General features: G+C 40.9%; 1 protein-coding gene across 5 annotated transcripts in view; it reads right to left on the reverse strand.

Moving 5' to 3' along the window:
* The window catches only part of LOC121195296 (ephrin type-A receptor 5), a 49,183-nt gene that overhangs the window by 13,523 nt on the left and 18,470 nt on the right, over nt 1-17,190 (reverse strand). For 2 of the 5 annotated variants that reach the window (XM_041058678.1, XM_041058675.1), the window contains exons 3-9: nt 13,510-13,665; nt 13,055-13,393; nt 5,869-5,993; nt 4,755-4,844; nt 4,491-4,560; nt 4,178-4,280; nt 811-878 (exon numbers count right to left, since the gene is read on the reverse strand). In XM_041058678.1, coding sequence (XP_040914612.1) covers nt 811-878; nt 4,178-4,280; nt 4,491-4,560; nt 4,755-4,844; nt 5,869-5,993; nt 13,055-13,393; nt 13,510-13,665 — 951 coding nt within the window. Of the gene's footprint in view, nt 1-810; nt 879-4,177; nt 4,281-4,452; nt 4,456-4,490; nt 4,561-4,754; nt 4,845-5,868; nt 5,994-13,054; nt 13,394-13,509; nt 13,666-17,190 lie in introns of all 5 variants that reach the window. The other 3 variants (XM_041058674.1, XM_041058676.1, XM_041058677.1) reach the window with 3 other exon arrangements.

Below are 17,190 nucleotides of genomic sequence, written 5' to 3' on the forward strand. Positions count from 1 at the left end.
CTCTATACTTGGAAATGTTACAAAGTTTGCTACAGTATATTTAACCATTAGTGAGAAAATAGCTTTTCCAATTTTTTCAAATGTCTTCAAACTCAAAATATTTAACCAAACATCACCTCAGAATTTTTATATTGACACAACTGCTATTAAAGTTGTTCATTATGTCATTGTTATTACTGTCACTTGCGATGTGATTAAATACATACACTGAACCCCGAGGCCTTTGTTACTGTCTTCGAAAAAACATCACCCTTAATAAAAGAACTCACTAAAACTACTGCATCTTAAGATCAAAATACAATGATCCAAATATCACCCCAAAGAATATGCCATTTCAGTCACCTTTTGTGTGCCTAAGTTCGTAACATTCATTTTAAAATAACTTCTTTTATGGTATATGTCAATATGGCAGTACATCACATATACTGGCACACTTGCTGTTTCTCCTAACTTCTCCGGAGTTGATGCTTCTGTCACCGTCGGCTCTGATGCCGGCAGATGGATGGAAAAAACGTGGCCAAATATAATATGCTGTCACGGCCTATAAATCATCAGAGCTTTGTACGTCCTCTGCCAACATGGCTGCCATGGAGCAGGTTTGTCACTGTGTCATTCAAAGAATAGTTCCTAGTACATTGTCAGCTGCACTGGTGACACACACGCACATACGCGTGGGCCTACGGAGATGAACAAACGCATACAGACATGACCGCTGTCTGAACCCTTCACTGTAGTAGTGTAAACTTTGGATGAACTTATAACACACACACATAAATATATACAGAATAAGTCTGGGCTTTCTTAACTTACTGTGTCCGTTGTGGAAGTGCATCTTCTCCTCTTCAGGATCCTGCTTTGCTTTGCTGTAGCCACATCGCCTGAGAGGGTAGACACCCAAACACATTAGTATCAATGTCATACCATAGAGTTGTCATGTGCACAAGTAAAAGCACTGACTAGTGTTTTTAATATTGCAGAAATCTTACAACTACACTTGTATCAGTGACACAAACTGTCAACTTTCTTAGGCTGAATGTTGATGTAGGTATAAGGCAGACACCCTCATTTGGCAATGATTGCACATCATTGTCCTGTGTGTACTAGAAAGTAGCACAAAATACTGTATGGCCTTATGAATTTTATCTATGGTGTATCTAAAAAGAAGCAAACAGTGACATTTACAAATAAAGACAAGAAAGGGTGAAAGACAGAGACCAAAGTAAAGATACGACAGAATGGCCCAGGCATAGTAAAAGCAAACTCTGGCCAACATAAGACATCATCCGACTTGGATCTAAGTGCAAGATAAGCTTTCTATTTCCTCATAGGATCTGCTAACTTACATTTCAAGGTTTTCAAAAATATTGCTGAAAACGCTGGAAACTACCAGCCTTTAAGATGAAGGCAAAGGACTGCAGTTTTTTTTTTTTTCTCAAGAAATCGCTTGTCAACAGATCAACTCTGACTTTTGACACAGGAGAGAACAGTCTTGCAGTTTTTGATAGAGGCCATATGCAAAATGAAAGATTTTTTTTGTCAAGTTGCAAGAAAAAGAAAAAGGACATGTAAGAGAAATTCTTCAAACTACAGGCTTTTGTCTGTATCTGCATTATATCCTTTACCCTTATGTCCGCCTGAGTAAGCATGCTTGTGTTTCCCCTGATGGCCAAAATATGTATTAAGCTGTGCGTTGTGTGGATGTGTGTGACTATATGACATGTGCACGGGCTCAACACGCTTCTGTATGTCAATATTTAGACAAGAAGCGTCAGAGATAATCACAGATAACCCAATTAAACAGGAGGATTGATTTTAAGCACTCACACTCACACGTGTGCCACAGACAGAACCGACACACAGACACACACACTCAAATGACTTTTTCATGAGGTAAACGCACTCATTTACTGAATCTGTAAAATCAACAAAAAAAAAAAGAAAATCTTTTCGATGGCAGAATTTTCCTCATTTTTTGGTTCTTGAAGACAAAAATTGAATGAACACATGAATGTACATACACGCACACACACACATAGGGTTTATGTCCAAGTCTTTCCAATCACATCTCTGTAGGACAGCCAGGCTTGGCTACAGGGGTTTAGTATGGGCAGCTGGATAGGCAGGGGGGAGGGAAGCCTGTGTGTGTGCGTGTGTGTACTTTGCACATGTGTGTCTGCCTGAGGGTGTTTAGTTTGCCGGATCTGTTGAGTCAAGGGGTTTGAGCACGCTCAGTGCCCAGGCTGGCCCTCCAACTTCCTGCATGTGTACATCTGTGTCTGTGTGTGTGTCAGCTCATGCATACATGCATCAGTGCGTATGTGTGTATGTCTACATGTGTGCCGTGCTTGGATGTCTACGCACACTTGTGTAGTCTGGAGGGTAGTGCAGGGGGAGGGGAGATGGGAACACAGTGGATGGAGGGGGTTGTGAAGCTTGTGTCCCAAATTGACCACTGGAAAAAAAAATTTGGCTTTCCTCCATCTCTCCACCCCCACACAAAACCAGAGCGATCCTCCATCCTCATCCCAGTTTGGCTAAATCAAAATCACCACTGTGTCTTTCTGATTTGCTCTTTAAACCTTAAACCTCACCAGTGCAGCCACTGCCTATTCATGTGATCATTCGGTCAAAGAACTACACGTTCACCATCTTTGTAAATACATTTTTAAATCAGGATGAATTAAATTACTAAAATTATGACCTAATAGCTGAAGGGATGGACAGTTCAATGAATGAAGAAGCTACAAAATGTGCGCATGGATGAATGAAGATGACTGAACAGATCCATGGACAGATGGATGTAAGATAGATCATTGTTATAAATGTGTGAATAGAGAGTTGGGAGGAGGAACAGACCATCAGAACATGCATGCGAATCTGAATTCACACTCCGAGCTTTATGAAGCTGCCCTCAGCTCTGTTAATTATGGTTCAGTAAAAGGACATGGACATACAGTATACTGCCTGTGATTAACTTAATTAGATACATTTCACAGGAAAATGTGATTACTGAAGTGGTAATAAGGTTCAGTTCGAAAGTTCAATAAACTATTACAGACAAATAGATGAGTTCAAGGGACCAAAAAATTTTATAAGGACAAGAGACTGAATGTTTTCTCAACAACAGTTTAACATATTTCACTATGGCCAGGGTGATTTAAGTCCTTTGCATATATTGGAATTCTTTCTCTACTGTACATTCACACTTGTGTGCAGCCTGTATGAAAACGATCCCAGAAAATTGGTTGTACCAATTACAACACAAGGTTAAGTGATGGTCATATGAGCCCAAAGGCACGCAAATGCAACATTAATGTAGTGTATGATGTATGGCAGACAGAGTTTTAAATGTCGGTGTGTAACAGAGCAAGACTGTGCCACCAGACTTAAAAAAAAAAAGAATCCACTGACCTCCATGCATCAACCCTAAAGCTATAATCTATAAAGCGACCCTTAATCCTGACTTATTACAAAACTCTAACCTCAAGCCATGTATCTAATCCCATAATGCTGCAATAGGTAAGAGAAGGATAAGGGGATGTCCTCTGACTAAGCTAACATATATCCACTTATATACAGATGAACATGACTGGTGAGCTTTACAAAATGATAATAACTGCATTTGAAAATAAAATAAAATCTCAGCTTCACACTCTGAGCGGCCTGTCCCCGTTATTCCCTCGAATTGAGCAATTCAACTCGTTAAATGTTATTCTCTATTACATTAATAACATGACTTACCCCAATACACAGGAAGATGAGAGATGTTACAGCTCTAATAATAATAATACGACTATTAATAATAATAATTCTCATCATACAGTCAGTATCAGAGATATACAATTTCTAATGCCCCCTCTAGTCATGTACTGTTAGTTCAGTGTTTCTCAGTATTGATTAATTTAATTTTAAGTTTCCAATAACACTTATAATACAACATTTTAAGCGCTGCATTAGTATTTTTGTATCACACCCTGGGGTCATGGTCCCTGTGCTCACTCACACCCCCATTTTTACTTTATGTTGGCACAGTCGGAGGCATTTAATGGACTGTAGTTCTCACAGGAGAAAGAATGCGTGTAAACATACACATGTACACCTGCATATACGTAACAATGAACTACACATGTTTTCCTGGTTGTGTTTATGTTTCTTCAGGTGTGTATTTATTTCTTACCGTCCGCTGAGCAGGAATCCAGCGACCACTGCCAGTAGGACCAGAGCCAACGTGATGGCCACCGCTACTATCGAAGCCTGGGCACGCTCACTGGTCGCAGTTACTGCCAAAGAAAAGGGATAAATAAAGAGTTAGATACACACACACACAAAGGATAAAAGCACACACGCTCAAAACACACCTGGCATCTGTTGTTGATGCAGCCTCCAAAAGCAGGAGGGAGTCACGTACAAGCTGAACTTTATTGTTCATGTAATGCTCTCTCACACTCCCACTCGCTCACACTCTCCCGCTCTCGCTCAGGTGTACTCACAGTAAGGGCTGGTCTGGAATTCAAAACGGCGACTAAATGCGCCATAGCCTGCTGAGGTCCTGGCTCGCACCTGTAATGCATCATGTCCGTATATATCACATCCACAATGAATATCACGTTTAAATATATTCATATGTTACCACAAGACTACACTAAAGTGTTTTTTCTGGTCATATTTGGATTTTTTTCCCACATTTTTTCCGTCCTATTATTATTTATTTATCAGTGCGCTTTTCTTTCTCCATTTTTGAAACCATGTCTAACCTGGAAGATGTAGACTGAAGAGGGCTTCAGGCCTTCCACCACCATCTCGGTCTCCTTGGATTTTATTATAGTGTAACTGGAGTCCTGCTCCTGTAGTGGGAGAAAGGAAGAGACTGTTACTGCAATTCTTTCACATGCCTCACAAATATTTTTGTTGCCTTGACTGGACTCGATTTGTTGGTGCAGTAGTAATTCTGTGTGCATCTTCTTGCCTGCATCTGTGTGCGCATTCACATTTGTTGCCTATGCCTCTGCACATTTCTACGGCTCAGCTACCTGTGTGCGCGCTTGAGTGTGTGCAAGGATCAGTTTCGCAACTGTAACCACATCAGGTTTAAACACAGCTAAATGCCCCCTCCATTAGCCAGAGGCCATTAGCTAACCACTGACCACAAACCCTGCTCGGCTCTCCTGTATACTTTAATCCTGACCTTCCCAGAAAAGAAGACATCACAAGATGTAAGAGAGAAAAGAGGAAGGGCATGGGAACAATGACCTGTATACAAGAATCAAATTGCTGTATCTACCTAGTTCCATCTTTGGGGAAAAAAAAAAAAAAAGCTATAGTGCTGTCCTGTCGCATGAAAGAGTCATTTTGAAGTAGTGGACCTGAATTAAAATGCCACAACAGTGAAAGAATTCTTCAAGGAAAACTGAATGTGTATATATATGTATAGAGCTGGGAAGAGGCAAAAATCCATCGGTGGTAGTGATTCCTTTAGCATCATCAAATTCTCAAATGCATAGAAATGTACATTTTCAGCAGTTTTTTGAAAGTTCGCTTTCAACCAGGTAACTTCATAAATATAAGCCCAGTGGTGCTGGTTTTAATGCAAAGCAATGATGTTTCTTAAGAAAAATGATTAAATTTGAGTCGGTATGTGGCAACTTTAACAGAGGCCTTAAAGTAAACGGTGTTACATGCAGCGTTTTTAAATACAGTTGCTCAGTAATCATAATCTTCACAATCGCAAATTGCAAAATTTGATTTTGAACAAACTGTTGTGAATTACGGACAGCAGGCCAATACAGCATATGGTGTATACTGTACATTAAAATACACACAACTGCACTAGTAAAAGCAACCAAGCGAACGTGAATTTTTTTTTTTTACCTTTTCAAAATACTTGATCTCGTACTCCAGGATGATGCCGTTGGGGCGATCAGGCTCTGCCCAAGAAAGGGCAATGCTGCTCTTCCCCGTATGACCTTTCCTCACCACACTCACTGGAGAGGGTGCTGTAAACACACAGAGAGAGAGAGAGAGAGAGAGAGAGAGAGAGAGAGAGAGAGAGAGAGAGAGAGAGAGAGAGAGAGAGAGATAAAGCATCAACATTAATTTGCCTGAAAAGTAAAAATCCAGCTGTATAATATGATGCAACCCAGAGGATCTCTTTTACTGCCGTATTTAACATGACTGAAACACTAAAATTCTTATAAACGTTGATTAAACAGGAGAAGTGGTGTAAAAGTTGTAAAATCCATTGGGTACCATCAGCATCTATAAAACAGTCCTCATCCTTTGATGTTTACATGCGCAGAGCTAATTGTAATGCTTTCTGTGATTGTTGTGCTTTATGAAATATTAAAGTGAAGATGAAACATCAAGGAACAAAAAAAAAAAAGATCAAAAATGGTTTTAAAGAGGAGAGACGGTTTACCATATCAGAATTCACACGGTTATGTACATTTGTCTTTGCTGTTGTGTTACTTCTGTGATGCATGGCAAGAAAAAAAACAAAAAAACAAAACACTGACAATTTTTGTCATATTTCCCCCCCTGGGTTTCTTGTTTGGAATTCAAGTTTGTTTGTTACTAGAGTTCCTCTGAGTTTGTTTGGCTCAGTCCATTGAGCCTTAACTCAACAAGTGAGACTATTTTTGGTTCCAAAGCAGCTCTGCTTCTCAGAAAAAAAATGTCTGCAATCTGGCAACAAGATGCACCTGCACCTAATTAAACTATCCCTTTACATCTTGCTATTCGGCAGGTGCTGGCAGAGGAGCCTGCGAAGCCAACTATGACTCTTCACATCTGGCTTCGAGTGTTTAGAGTACCAACTTTGGCAGCCTGCAAAGGATACAACACACATTGTAAAACTGAAAATTGAGAAATTGAAAATGAGCAACAAAGAAAACCTTTTTTGGCCGTAGGGAGTTTTTTCCTGTTTGTTTCTGGCACTTCTTAAAGTTGCCACTTTAATTATAAGATTTTTTTTGGTAGTAATATATTCTGAATAGTCCTAAAGTCAACTGAGCTCAGTTGTGTGAGTTTGCATCAATCATCAAACCATCCTGTTGTAACCTGAGCTATTGGCTCATCTCTCAGAGGGACAGTTGGAGAGTCTCTGACACATAAAGAGCTTTTCAACCAGGCAAAATGCTCCCTTAGGCAACATCCTAATAGTGTGTGTGTGTGTGTGTGTGTAAGCCTCTGCTGCAAATGCTAAACACCGTTTGGGTTTCAATAGCCTCAGCAGAACTCCACAGGGAATAAATCATCGCTACAAACACAGTAACTGTATCCTGAGTGGATGGTCGCACAGAAGTGTTATCTGCAACATCTTAAAAGCCTGAAACCAGAGAGCGAATCGCACACATTCAATGCTTAAATGGTATAAAGGCTGGGATGTGATGATGAGAGAGGGGGCCTCTTTTCCCAGCAGCTTAACGGGTAACAATACACCAAAATCTAAGTTTAAATCCTCCAAAAATGGATGCAGTTTGCTGAGCTTTATTTAATCAAAGGGTTTGAATAGAGAGTGCCATAAGAGGGTAAAGCCCTCTAGTATATGAGCTTATGATTTTGGGTTATATAAATAAACTTAATGTGACATTCTACATGTAATATATATACAATATATACATTTGAAATAAGGCTACAGGTATCAAATACTTTTTAGAATGAATTAATCAGTTTTTTTTTCATTTAATCATTCAGTTTACAAAATGTCTGAAAACTGAGACAACACTGATCACAGTTTCCCAAAGCCAAGATGATGTCTTCAAATTGTGTGTTTTGTACCATCCACACTCAAAAGCCCACTGGTATTCAGTTTACACTGAAACAAAAATTAGCAAATGCTCGTGTTTGAGAAGCTGGTAGCGGCAACTGTCAGGGATTTTTGCTTGATAAATGACTTGAATGATTAATCTGTTTTAACTGTTGAATTTTCCTCCATTACATACATACATTTAACACACGAGTCAAAAACAACAAACACTGACAGACTGATCAAGTCATCGCTAATTTACACCTGTTCCTTCACACACACATATATATATATACACACACACACAGAGTTTATAACACTCAAAGCAACAGAAGCACCTTTCTGTGACACCTGTTAACGCCACAACTCGGGCGCTGTGACTAAAACAAGTCTTTTAAAATCCGACAGATCTGAGAAACGCCAATGCTGAGAGAGAATGGGAGGTGACGGACAAGAGGGAAGGGGTGCTGAATGAGGACGGGGAGGAGGGGGATGGAAGACAAGCGGGTGGGTTGCCAAAATTGGAAAAAAAAAAGTGAGTGATGAAATATGAGAGAGAGAGAGAGAGAGAGGCAGGGACATGGTGAAGGAGTGCAGACACGGCCCCAGCAACACTTTCATTTTAAGCAACAGGGATGACAGTGAAATCACAGCTCGTGGTTTAAACACTTCCAGTGGGTGTTAAATCTGCTAATGAGCACCTATAGTACGGCAACTCTGAGCCTAAAAGAACACAAACTCTAGATGCTTTGCAATAATCTACGTCTGTGAGCCCAGTGTCTGTTTCGTCCGTCAATCTACAGCTGCGATACATCTTCCATTTCATGACGAGGGAAGTCAGAAAAGGTTGTAAAAGTTGTTCGGTGGACGATTGCAGCCCTCCAGTGTAACAACTCTGGCCTCAGATAAGAGCAACGTTATCACAGTGTAGAACATACGCTTCTCAGACCGCTATCTGTCTGAACCATCACTAAAATCAATACAAGCCTTCAACTATCGGGTTTATTATCCTTTAACGACCCTTGGAGAATGACAGACGGGAGACAGCATGAGAAAGAGAGATACAGTAATGGTCAAAGTTATTGGCACCCGTCTGATTCCATCAATCCTTTTACACGTTCAGTGCCTCCAGTACCAGAGGCAGCAAAGCAGCTCCGACAGCATGATGGAGCCTCCACCATGTTTTACTGTAAGTAGGGTGTTTTGTTAGCTATAAACAATCCTGCACTGCATTCCCAAAGAGCTCTACTTTGGTTTCATCTGTCCATAGAACATTGTCCCAGAAACACTGTGGCTCATCTGTGAGGTTTTGCACACATTAGTCTTTCCTTGTTGTGCCTTTCTCTCAGTGACGGTGTCCTCCTCGGCCTTCACACGACTGCTGTCTCTTGTCTTTGCCATCATGAAAAAGAAACTATTTTCTATGCAGTAAAGTCATCATTCATTGGTTAATTCAGGTCACGTGAACACATGAAATTAAGTACAAATGAGTCTTACTTCTTTTGGGGGTTCTTTTGTAGTTTTTTTTTGGTTAATTATGTTTGAGGATCTAATTTACATTCATCAAAAAGGTGACAATAATTGTGTCTGGAATATATTGTGTTTTTGTATTATTTCACCATCATCTTTTTTCTTTCTTTTGTTCAGTAACTTTAGACATTTTATTAAAATATTCTGGTTATACAAAATTGGTTCATTTGCATTTAACTCTGAAGGTATTCTGAATGATGTACTTGAAAATCAGAGGTGCCAATATGTTTGACCAAAACTGTAGGCCGCAGAGAGTAATGGCTTTATTAAGGTTATAAAATACCACAGCTCTATTGCTTGTCATTCTCAATTTCTTTTCCTGTAGGGGCAGCACTGAGTTGACTGCTGCTCCAGTTGGGAGTGAGGAAGAAATCCTGTATTTTATTTCTTTTCTGTTCCAGAATAAATCAAGTTTTTTTTTTTTTTGTTCCATTACATCTGCATTTTAAGTCACTGTGACTGCCTTGCATGTGCTGAGTTCTTATTTTTGACATTCTTCTCTCACCAAATCCCATGAATACCTGAGAAGTTGATATGTTCAGGTTTCTTTTGATATTTATCCACTCAGAATATAAGATGCCTCCTAAACCAAAAATGAAGCCACCTACGCACCTTCTTGTGTTGCCCCGTGGCCAACTTCTTCTCAGCCCACTCTCTGTTCCGGTATCCTCTCTGCTCTCTGATCTTCTTTAATCCTCTCCTTTTCCAAATTCAGTTCAATTCAGGTTCAGATCAAACACTCCAGCAACCCCACTACTTTTTTTAATACATTATCTGTGCCCAAAACAAAAGTAAGATACATGGCCAGAGCGCCAGGCTGTGCACTTTGCCACCCACGAGCTAATGCATCACGATTCATTTGATTAATAGCCAACAACAGCAAAAACAATGTATGGAGGCATTTAGTGTGCCATTACCACGCAGTGCTTCCACATTGTCAACATCATTAAAAGCAAATGACCAGAAATAAAGACATAATAGAGCTGAGCTACCACAGAAACTCATTTAATGCATATATAATCATAAAGCTTGGGCTAAATGTTCTGTGGTTATTGATCATTAATAGTCAATTCAAGCCTTCACAGTGGTATATGAGCAAATACTTTAGATGCCTCAAAATTTCATTGGCTTGAAGGGATAGTTCTGCAGTGAGTCTGGTGATTTAGTTTTCCTTTTTTAATTAATTTCTTGAACTTCACAGTGGTTTCCAGCTATCCACCTCATCAAATTATATGTGTTGGTGTGAAAGGCAACATCAAAGTGGTGCAAAATACATGACTTGCCTTTTTAAAACTATTTAGCTGCACCAGACCTCTGAGCATTTTTGAAGGTCTACAAGCAGTTAATGTCCACCCTTTCTCTCTCCCTCCGTTTCACTTTTTCTCTCATCACATATCTCGCCTCTCCATCATTTCTCCTCCACAGTTTGTCTTCTCTACCTCCGCCCTGTTGTTCTGCTTTTCTCTTTCCTCCCTCTCGCCTGCCTTTCACCTCTCCTCCTCATGAGTACCAACACTTTATTATTCAGCAGGGCTTCACAGGGACACTGTGAAATCACCTTTTTCACGGATCCCTTATCAAGTGTGACACTTCCCACACATCAAACGGCAGATCCTCTGACTCCTTCTCTCTGTCTCTCTCTAGCTGAGTCCCCCCGTTGCCCCCCGTCTCTCTGTACTTTTGTTTCAGTACCTTGTTTTTGCCGTTCTACCCTCACAAGCAGAAGCACGGTCATAACACACAGTCGCATACGAGCCCAAAGCAAAGAGGTAAAACCCTGATCAAAGTCCTCATAGGGTAATTACATCTGCAACGTGGAGGCGAGGCTGGATCAGAGCAGGTTAAGCTGTTCATTACAATTATGGCCTCAGGATTGTTGTTAAAATGATTGTTCTCATTACTCCGGTAAGTCAGTTTACACATATGACCTGCAGTGGTTGAAGTTCTCACCATGCTGCAGTGAACACAACATGATTGGAGAAATAGCTGCCATGATCAGGAGTCAGATCAATGATCAATGTTTTAGCTGTCATCACTTTTCCACTGCTTTTGTTTCTTCTACTTTGAGTGAATTTGACTCCCAGTGGTTTATCCAATATACGTTCTGTTAATCTAATTAGTTACCTGTAAAGCACTTTAAAATGGCTTTAGACTCAAAACTTTGTAAATAAAGTTTTGTTTCACTGATTTGCTGATTTCTTGAGTTTTGAGCACGGTGACTGCTCCCAACACAAAGTGCTGCATTTCCAGGGTAAAATAAAAACACACCCTTGCATAGCCTGAACCACATCCATGCCAAAGAGCAGCACATTTTATCTGCCTGTGACTCCGCCAGCCATGTGTAATCTATGGTAATCCCTAATCTCCACTTGGTCCAGTGACTGACTAACTTTAATCCAGCCACAACTCCAATAAACTCCATGCGAGTTGTGTAGTCTGGTGTAATCCACTCTGTCTGCTGACAGTCACAGTGACAACACAGTTAAGGGACTGTCAGTACTCTCAACTGTCAGACAACCATCTGCCGCTCTCTCTCTGTCTGTCTGTCTACCTCTCCCTCTCTCTCCTACACAAACCCTTCCTATTATTACTACTGCTACTACTACTACTACTTCCTACTATTCCTTGACTGACAATGAACCATCTGTTCAACAAAACGGAACAAACAAGCTCCATCAAAATTGTTTTTTTTTTTTCCTAGAGCCTTCCCTCCAGATGGAAGCCTTGGGGAGGAGAGCATTAATCTCATATTTTTCTCATTTCATTACGCTGTGTGCTGCCCAATTCATTACAAGCAAATAAAATAAAACTACACAAGCACACACCTCCCGTAAATATAAAAAAGGGTTCCCAAAGCAGATATGAATTCTAATCTCTGTTTAAAAGGAAGCTAACAAAGCGTCCAATATTTACAGCTACGGGGCGTAGTGGGGCTCTTTCATTGTCCGTTACTGAAGAGGTCTTTTATGTTTGGCCGCCGTGCTGCTCACTTTAGTGTTGTTGGTTTAGTGCCTTGCTCAAGCACAATTTATAGTTCCTCTCACAGATTTTCTAAGCTGCTCTGGGATCACATCTAATAAAATATTCCCCGCAGCCACAAAAAAAAAAACATAGCTGAAATTTTCTTTTTTCATTCATAGTTGCTCAAAAATAGTACTTCCCAGACTAAAATGAACAAACTTGCATGTCATCCGCCTGATTCATCATTGTTGATAGGCATGAGGAATAACACCTGCTACCACACGAGACACCCGTTAAACAAACAGCCTGCAAATCAAGAGATTTCATTACGCCACAGATTCCCGCAAATCTTGTTGATGAAGTGTACTGCCTAATTGAGGGGACCAAGCTGCTTTTTCAATGACATATCTGGATGCAAAGGCAAAAACAAAAAAAACAAAAACAAAACAAAAAAAATCTCTCCACTGAGCAATGTTCCCTCACTCACTGCAGGGATGATGCACGAGTGAAAATTAATACAGCGACAGATTTGTTGGACAAATACTGTGATGATTTGATCATCTGGTGTCTTTGTTATCAAACCCAGATATTCGAGCCTAGTATCCAGGTCGGTCTGTGGTAGTTTCAATAAGGAGGGGAAAAAAAGAGTCATGATGTAATGAGGTCTCTTTTTGTTGTTTCACAATAAAATTCACGATAAGTTTGAATACAGCTGTGGCAGGACAGATGTGGAAGTGATTGGGGCACTCATGGGGAGGCTGTGATTGGCAAAAAGAAAAAGCTCGCATTGACAGTTGTGACAGATCTGGTGCAACATACCTGCCTGATTGGTTGTCACATTAAGTGACACATACTGCTTGGCGTGGTCTTTGGCCATCTCTGACACCCCGTTGACAGCCTCCAGCAGGAAGCTGTAGTTGGTGTGCGACTGCAGGTCGGCCACCATCACCGAGGTGTTTGACAGGCCGACACGGCGTGGCAGAAAACGTACGTTGGGGCCACATTCTTCCAAGCCCCTTCCATCTGGCAAGACCTGTCTGCACAGGATGTTGTAACGCACGTCCTTCCTACCACCTGTCTCCATGGGAACAGACCACTCCAAGAAGACGCTGGTCTCGTTGACATTAGAGATGGCGTTACGTGGAGCAGAAGGAGGACCTGAGAGAGATGAAACGTGGTTAGATGGAGAAAAGCAAATACATGCAGCAATATCATACAACAGCATCTCGATGAATTTGGGAACTTGATGATTAATAAAGGTGGTATATCCTTACGTGTGCAGGCCATATTGGGAGGGTCAGAGTCAATCTTGTAGTATCCATCTTCACAGCTGCAAGCAGTGGCTCCTGTCTGCCTGGCCACACTGTGAGGGGGACATTTACTGCAGGCCAGAGACTCCAGCAGCGAACGGTAAAACCCCACTTTGCAGACTGAAAGAAGGGTGGGAGGGCGTAGAAGCCATGGGGTGTTTGGGGTTGGATAAAGATAAGATGAGATGATAAGAGTAGACGTACAAACAGGGAAGGGAAGGGGGTCATGGAGAGAGAGGTTTAAAAAAAAAAAAGTGGGGGGAGAGAAAAAGCAGGACAGCATGGTTAGTTCTTTTAAAAAAAAAAAAAAAAAAAAAAAGGAGGTCAACATCACAAGCGGTAGAAAAATTTCCCTGGGTGGCTGCGGTTGTTTTGAGGTTCCTCATCAGAGATACTTTTGTAGCTGCAGAGTTGAAATTAAAAGAAGCATTTGTCACCTAGTTTTTGTCGCACATTTGTATTTTTTCCTGTTTCTTTTGAAGTCTGATTTCTTCTTATATCCCTCTGGGAATTATTTCTTTTATCCCGCCTGTACAACCCTCTCTTCTTCGTGTTTCCTTATCGTAACCAAAAAAATAAATAAATTCTTTTCTGTTGTGGGAGTTTCCTTCTTATTCACAGTCTTCAATGCAATTCAGCGATCTGTAACCAGCCCCTGATTAATAGTTCGCACTTGCATCTGCTGCACAATATTGTACCCACCTAGCTCCATATGTGCAACATATATAAACAAATACAGCAAGCACAGGAACAGACATAATCTCTCTTCCTCCCACACGAACGCAGACTCAGACGGCTGATCTAAGTGGGGCAGGTCGACAGGAGGGTGACACACTCAGAATGTTAACACGCAAGGAATACATCAACAACCTCTGTCGCCATGGCTGCGCCCCCAAGCCAACCAATCACTTACTTATCACAGCATCATTTTCGTCCCGAATTTGCTGTTGCTCTCAGATGGATACAAGCAGACACATGCAATAGGTGATGAAATACTAATGGGATATTGGACTCTTGAAGCAGAGTTCCATAGATTGCTGTGTCCAGAGATATTGTGTAGTTAATGATGGATTTCTGTTTCATCTACTGTCAAAGAGAGGAGAGAGATAATGTTGAAGATGAGAACAAAGGGAAGGATACCAGAGAGGAGGAGAGGAGTATAGGACAAAAGAGAGGAGGTGTGTTATGTGCTTGTTTGCCCTCTAAGGTTTGATGCTGTTGTTTTCACCAGCTTTTTCTTCAATTGGCTGTGGCGAAGCCCATTCAGACTGCAACTGTGATTAAGAACGACCTAATTAAACTCCAGGTAGGAGGACAGGCGGATAAAGAACAGGGAAGGAGAAAATATAGGGAGGTAAAAAGGATAAGCAAGAGGCAATGGTGGGAAGGGAGAAAGGAAGGAAGAAAGCAAAGTTTATGAGGGGAGATGAGGGAGAGAGGATGAAACAAAGGAGGAGTAGAAGGGGAGATTTTTGTGTGTGTGTGTGTGTGTTTCAGGCATTCGACGGCGGTGGCTCTGATTCACCTTGACGGAACCTTGGCCCATTGTCATGGAACATTAGGCCTGAAAAATTTTCCCTCTGCCCTGGATCGCGCTGTGTCTCACCTCTGCCTTACACACACACACACACACACACACACACACACACACACACACACACACACACACACACACACACACACACGTACAGGAAGCCTTCCAAAAGTGTGTCTGGCACGTAGGATGCCACACGTACCCTAATTACGAGTTGAGGCTGAAGACATTGCTTTTGAGGCATTCATGAAGCTGGCCTAGTTTTGAATGAGCAGACTAATACATCTGATGACATAATTCATGCTCAGCAGAGCACAGACACTAATGTATGCCTTTAGGGGCTATTTTATTCAGATGTGAAAAGTTTTATTTTGTTTGTTTGTTTTTGTTATCAGGCGATGAATGTAGAAAACAGGGGTCTGTACCTATTGTGTCAATGGTTTGCTAACAACATCAGTTTTACCCATTGCAGACTATAATGATGTGCTGCCTTATCACACTCTACATGTGGGTTCGGTGTTCAGGGCAGCAGGAGACACCTGATCCTTTGTCTGCTTCAGCATGGTGTCGCACACGCACACACACACACACACACACACACACACACACACACACACACACACACACACACACACACACACACACACACACACATTTATGGTTGCATACAGATTTATTGCCGTAGTCTGGTGTCTAGCTCTCCTTGACTTCATCCTCCAAACCCTCACGGCCAAATCAATAAAAATGTGGTGGCAGCTCATTTCACATCTACAGACACACAAGCCACACAGGCACGGACTGAAGTGTAGAGGAGAGGAGTGGAGAAGCAGGGGAAAAAAAAAAGTGGAAGAATGAACAGCTTTGGCTATATTAAGAATTTCACATAGTACGTTCAGATATCATGCCAGAATAACTATAATTACTTTTATTTATTTATCTTTTTATTATTTTTGGTGCTTAGCTCTTGCCGCCTGGTGTGTCTGTGCTGCACTCCCAAAAGATCACCTGTCAATCAAACAGTATGGTGTGGGCACAGTGTGATAATATAAAGCTCCTTACTTAGGTTTCCTGTTGATCAGGAGTTTGTTGGGGGGGGGGGTGACAGACTGTTAGTCAGTGGAATAGAAAACATACAAACTTTACTTCAGTATTTGGCATATGCAGACTAAAACTGTATGCAAAATAAAACCGTATTTATTTGCTGAAAGCATGTTGCTATAAAATAGATAGAAAGACAGACGCCCAGTGAACCAGACAGACGTAGACATTTGCATAGACACAGACATTTGCTGATAATGTGGTGTCAAAGATTAGATGATGTCTTTTGATTAAATCAAAATACTGCATGGAATATATCTTTCCCCTGGAAGTTGCAAATGATTATAAGAATGATATAAACATTTGCAATTAAAATGTGTAAATTGGTGTGAACCAAAAAAAAAAAAAAAAAACAATCCAGTTGACTAATAAGCACCAACAGAGTAGATGGTAAGATATTTATTATCATTAATTCGAGCTCATTTCCATTTAGGGTAAATAGATTATCCATGCTCTACAGAAAAAGCGAACACAGAACATGTGTGGAAATTAACTACATGCGCGTATGGTTAGACAGGACATGACAGCATGAGTGCAAATGACTGCGTAGTTATCTCATGTTGCACTTTTGACTGTTTTTGCTTAATTATGTGTCTAAGGGCTTATCACACGCACGCGAAAGGGGGGCATGAAGGTCAGGGCAGCTGGCTGAAGGCTGAAACTGGGATAAAGCGATTAAAATGCCAGAGAGAGTAAATAAGAACATGGATGTTCAGTGTGGAATTGAAGAGCAAACCACAGCTGGAGGGCAGTCTTAAAGTCCATGGTGCGGCTGTCAGGACAAGAGCGAAAAAAAAACATGCAAGTTGACTGAATGTCATTTAAATGCCAACTGGATTATGTACATGGGACTTAGTGATAACTGCTTTTATTTTAACTGTAAACATTATCTGGTTTGTTACCGCAGTGAAATTAAGATTTTTACTCCAACTGACAAACTTATGCTGCTTTACAACACAACCAGTGGCAAAAAAGCGCAATCAACATGCACTTATTTGAAGAAACTAGATATT

This window comes from Toxotes jaculatrix, chromosome 16 (assembly GCF_017976425.1).
Source record: "Toxotes jaculatrix isolate fToxJac2 chromosome 16, fToxJac2.pri, whole genome shotgun sequence".
NCBI classification, from domain to species: domain Eukaryota; kingdom Metazoa; phylum Chordata; class Actinopteri; family Toxotidae; genus Toxotes; species Toxotes jaculatrix.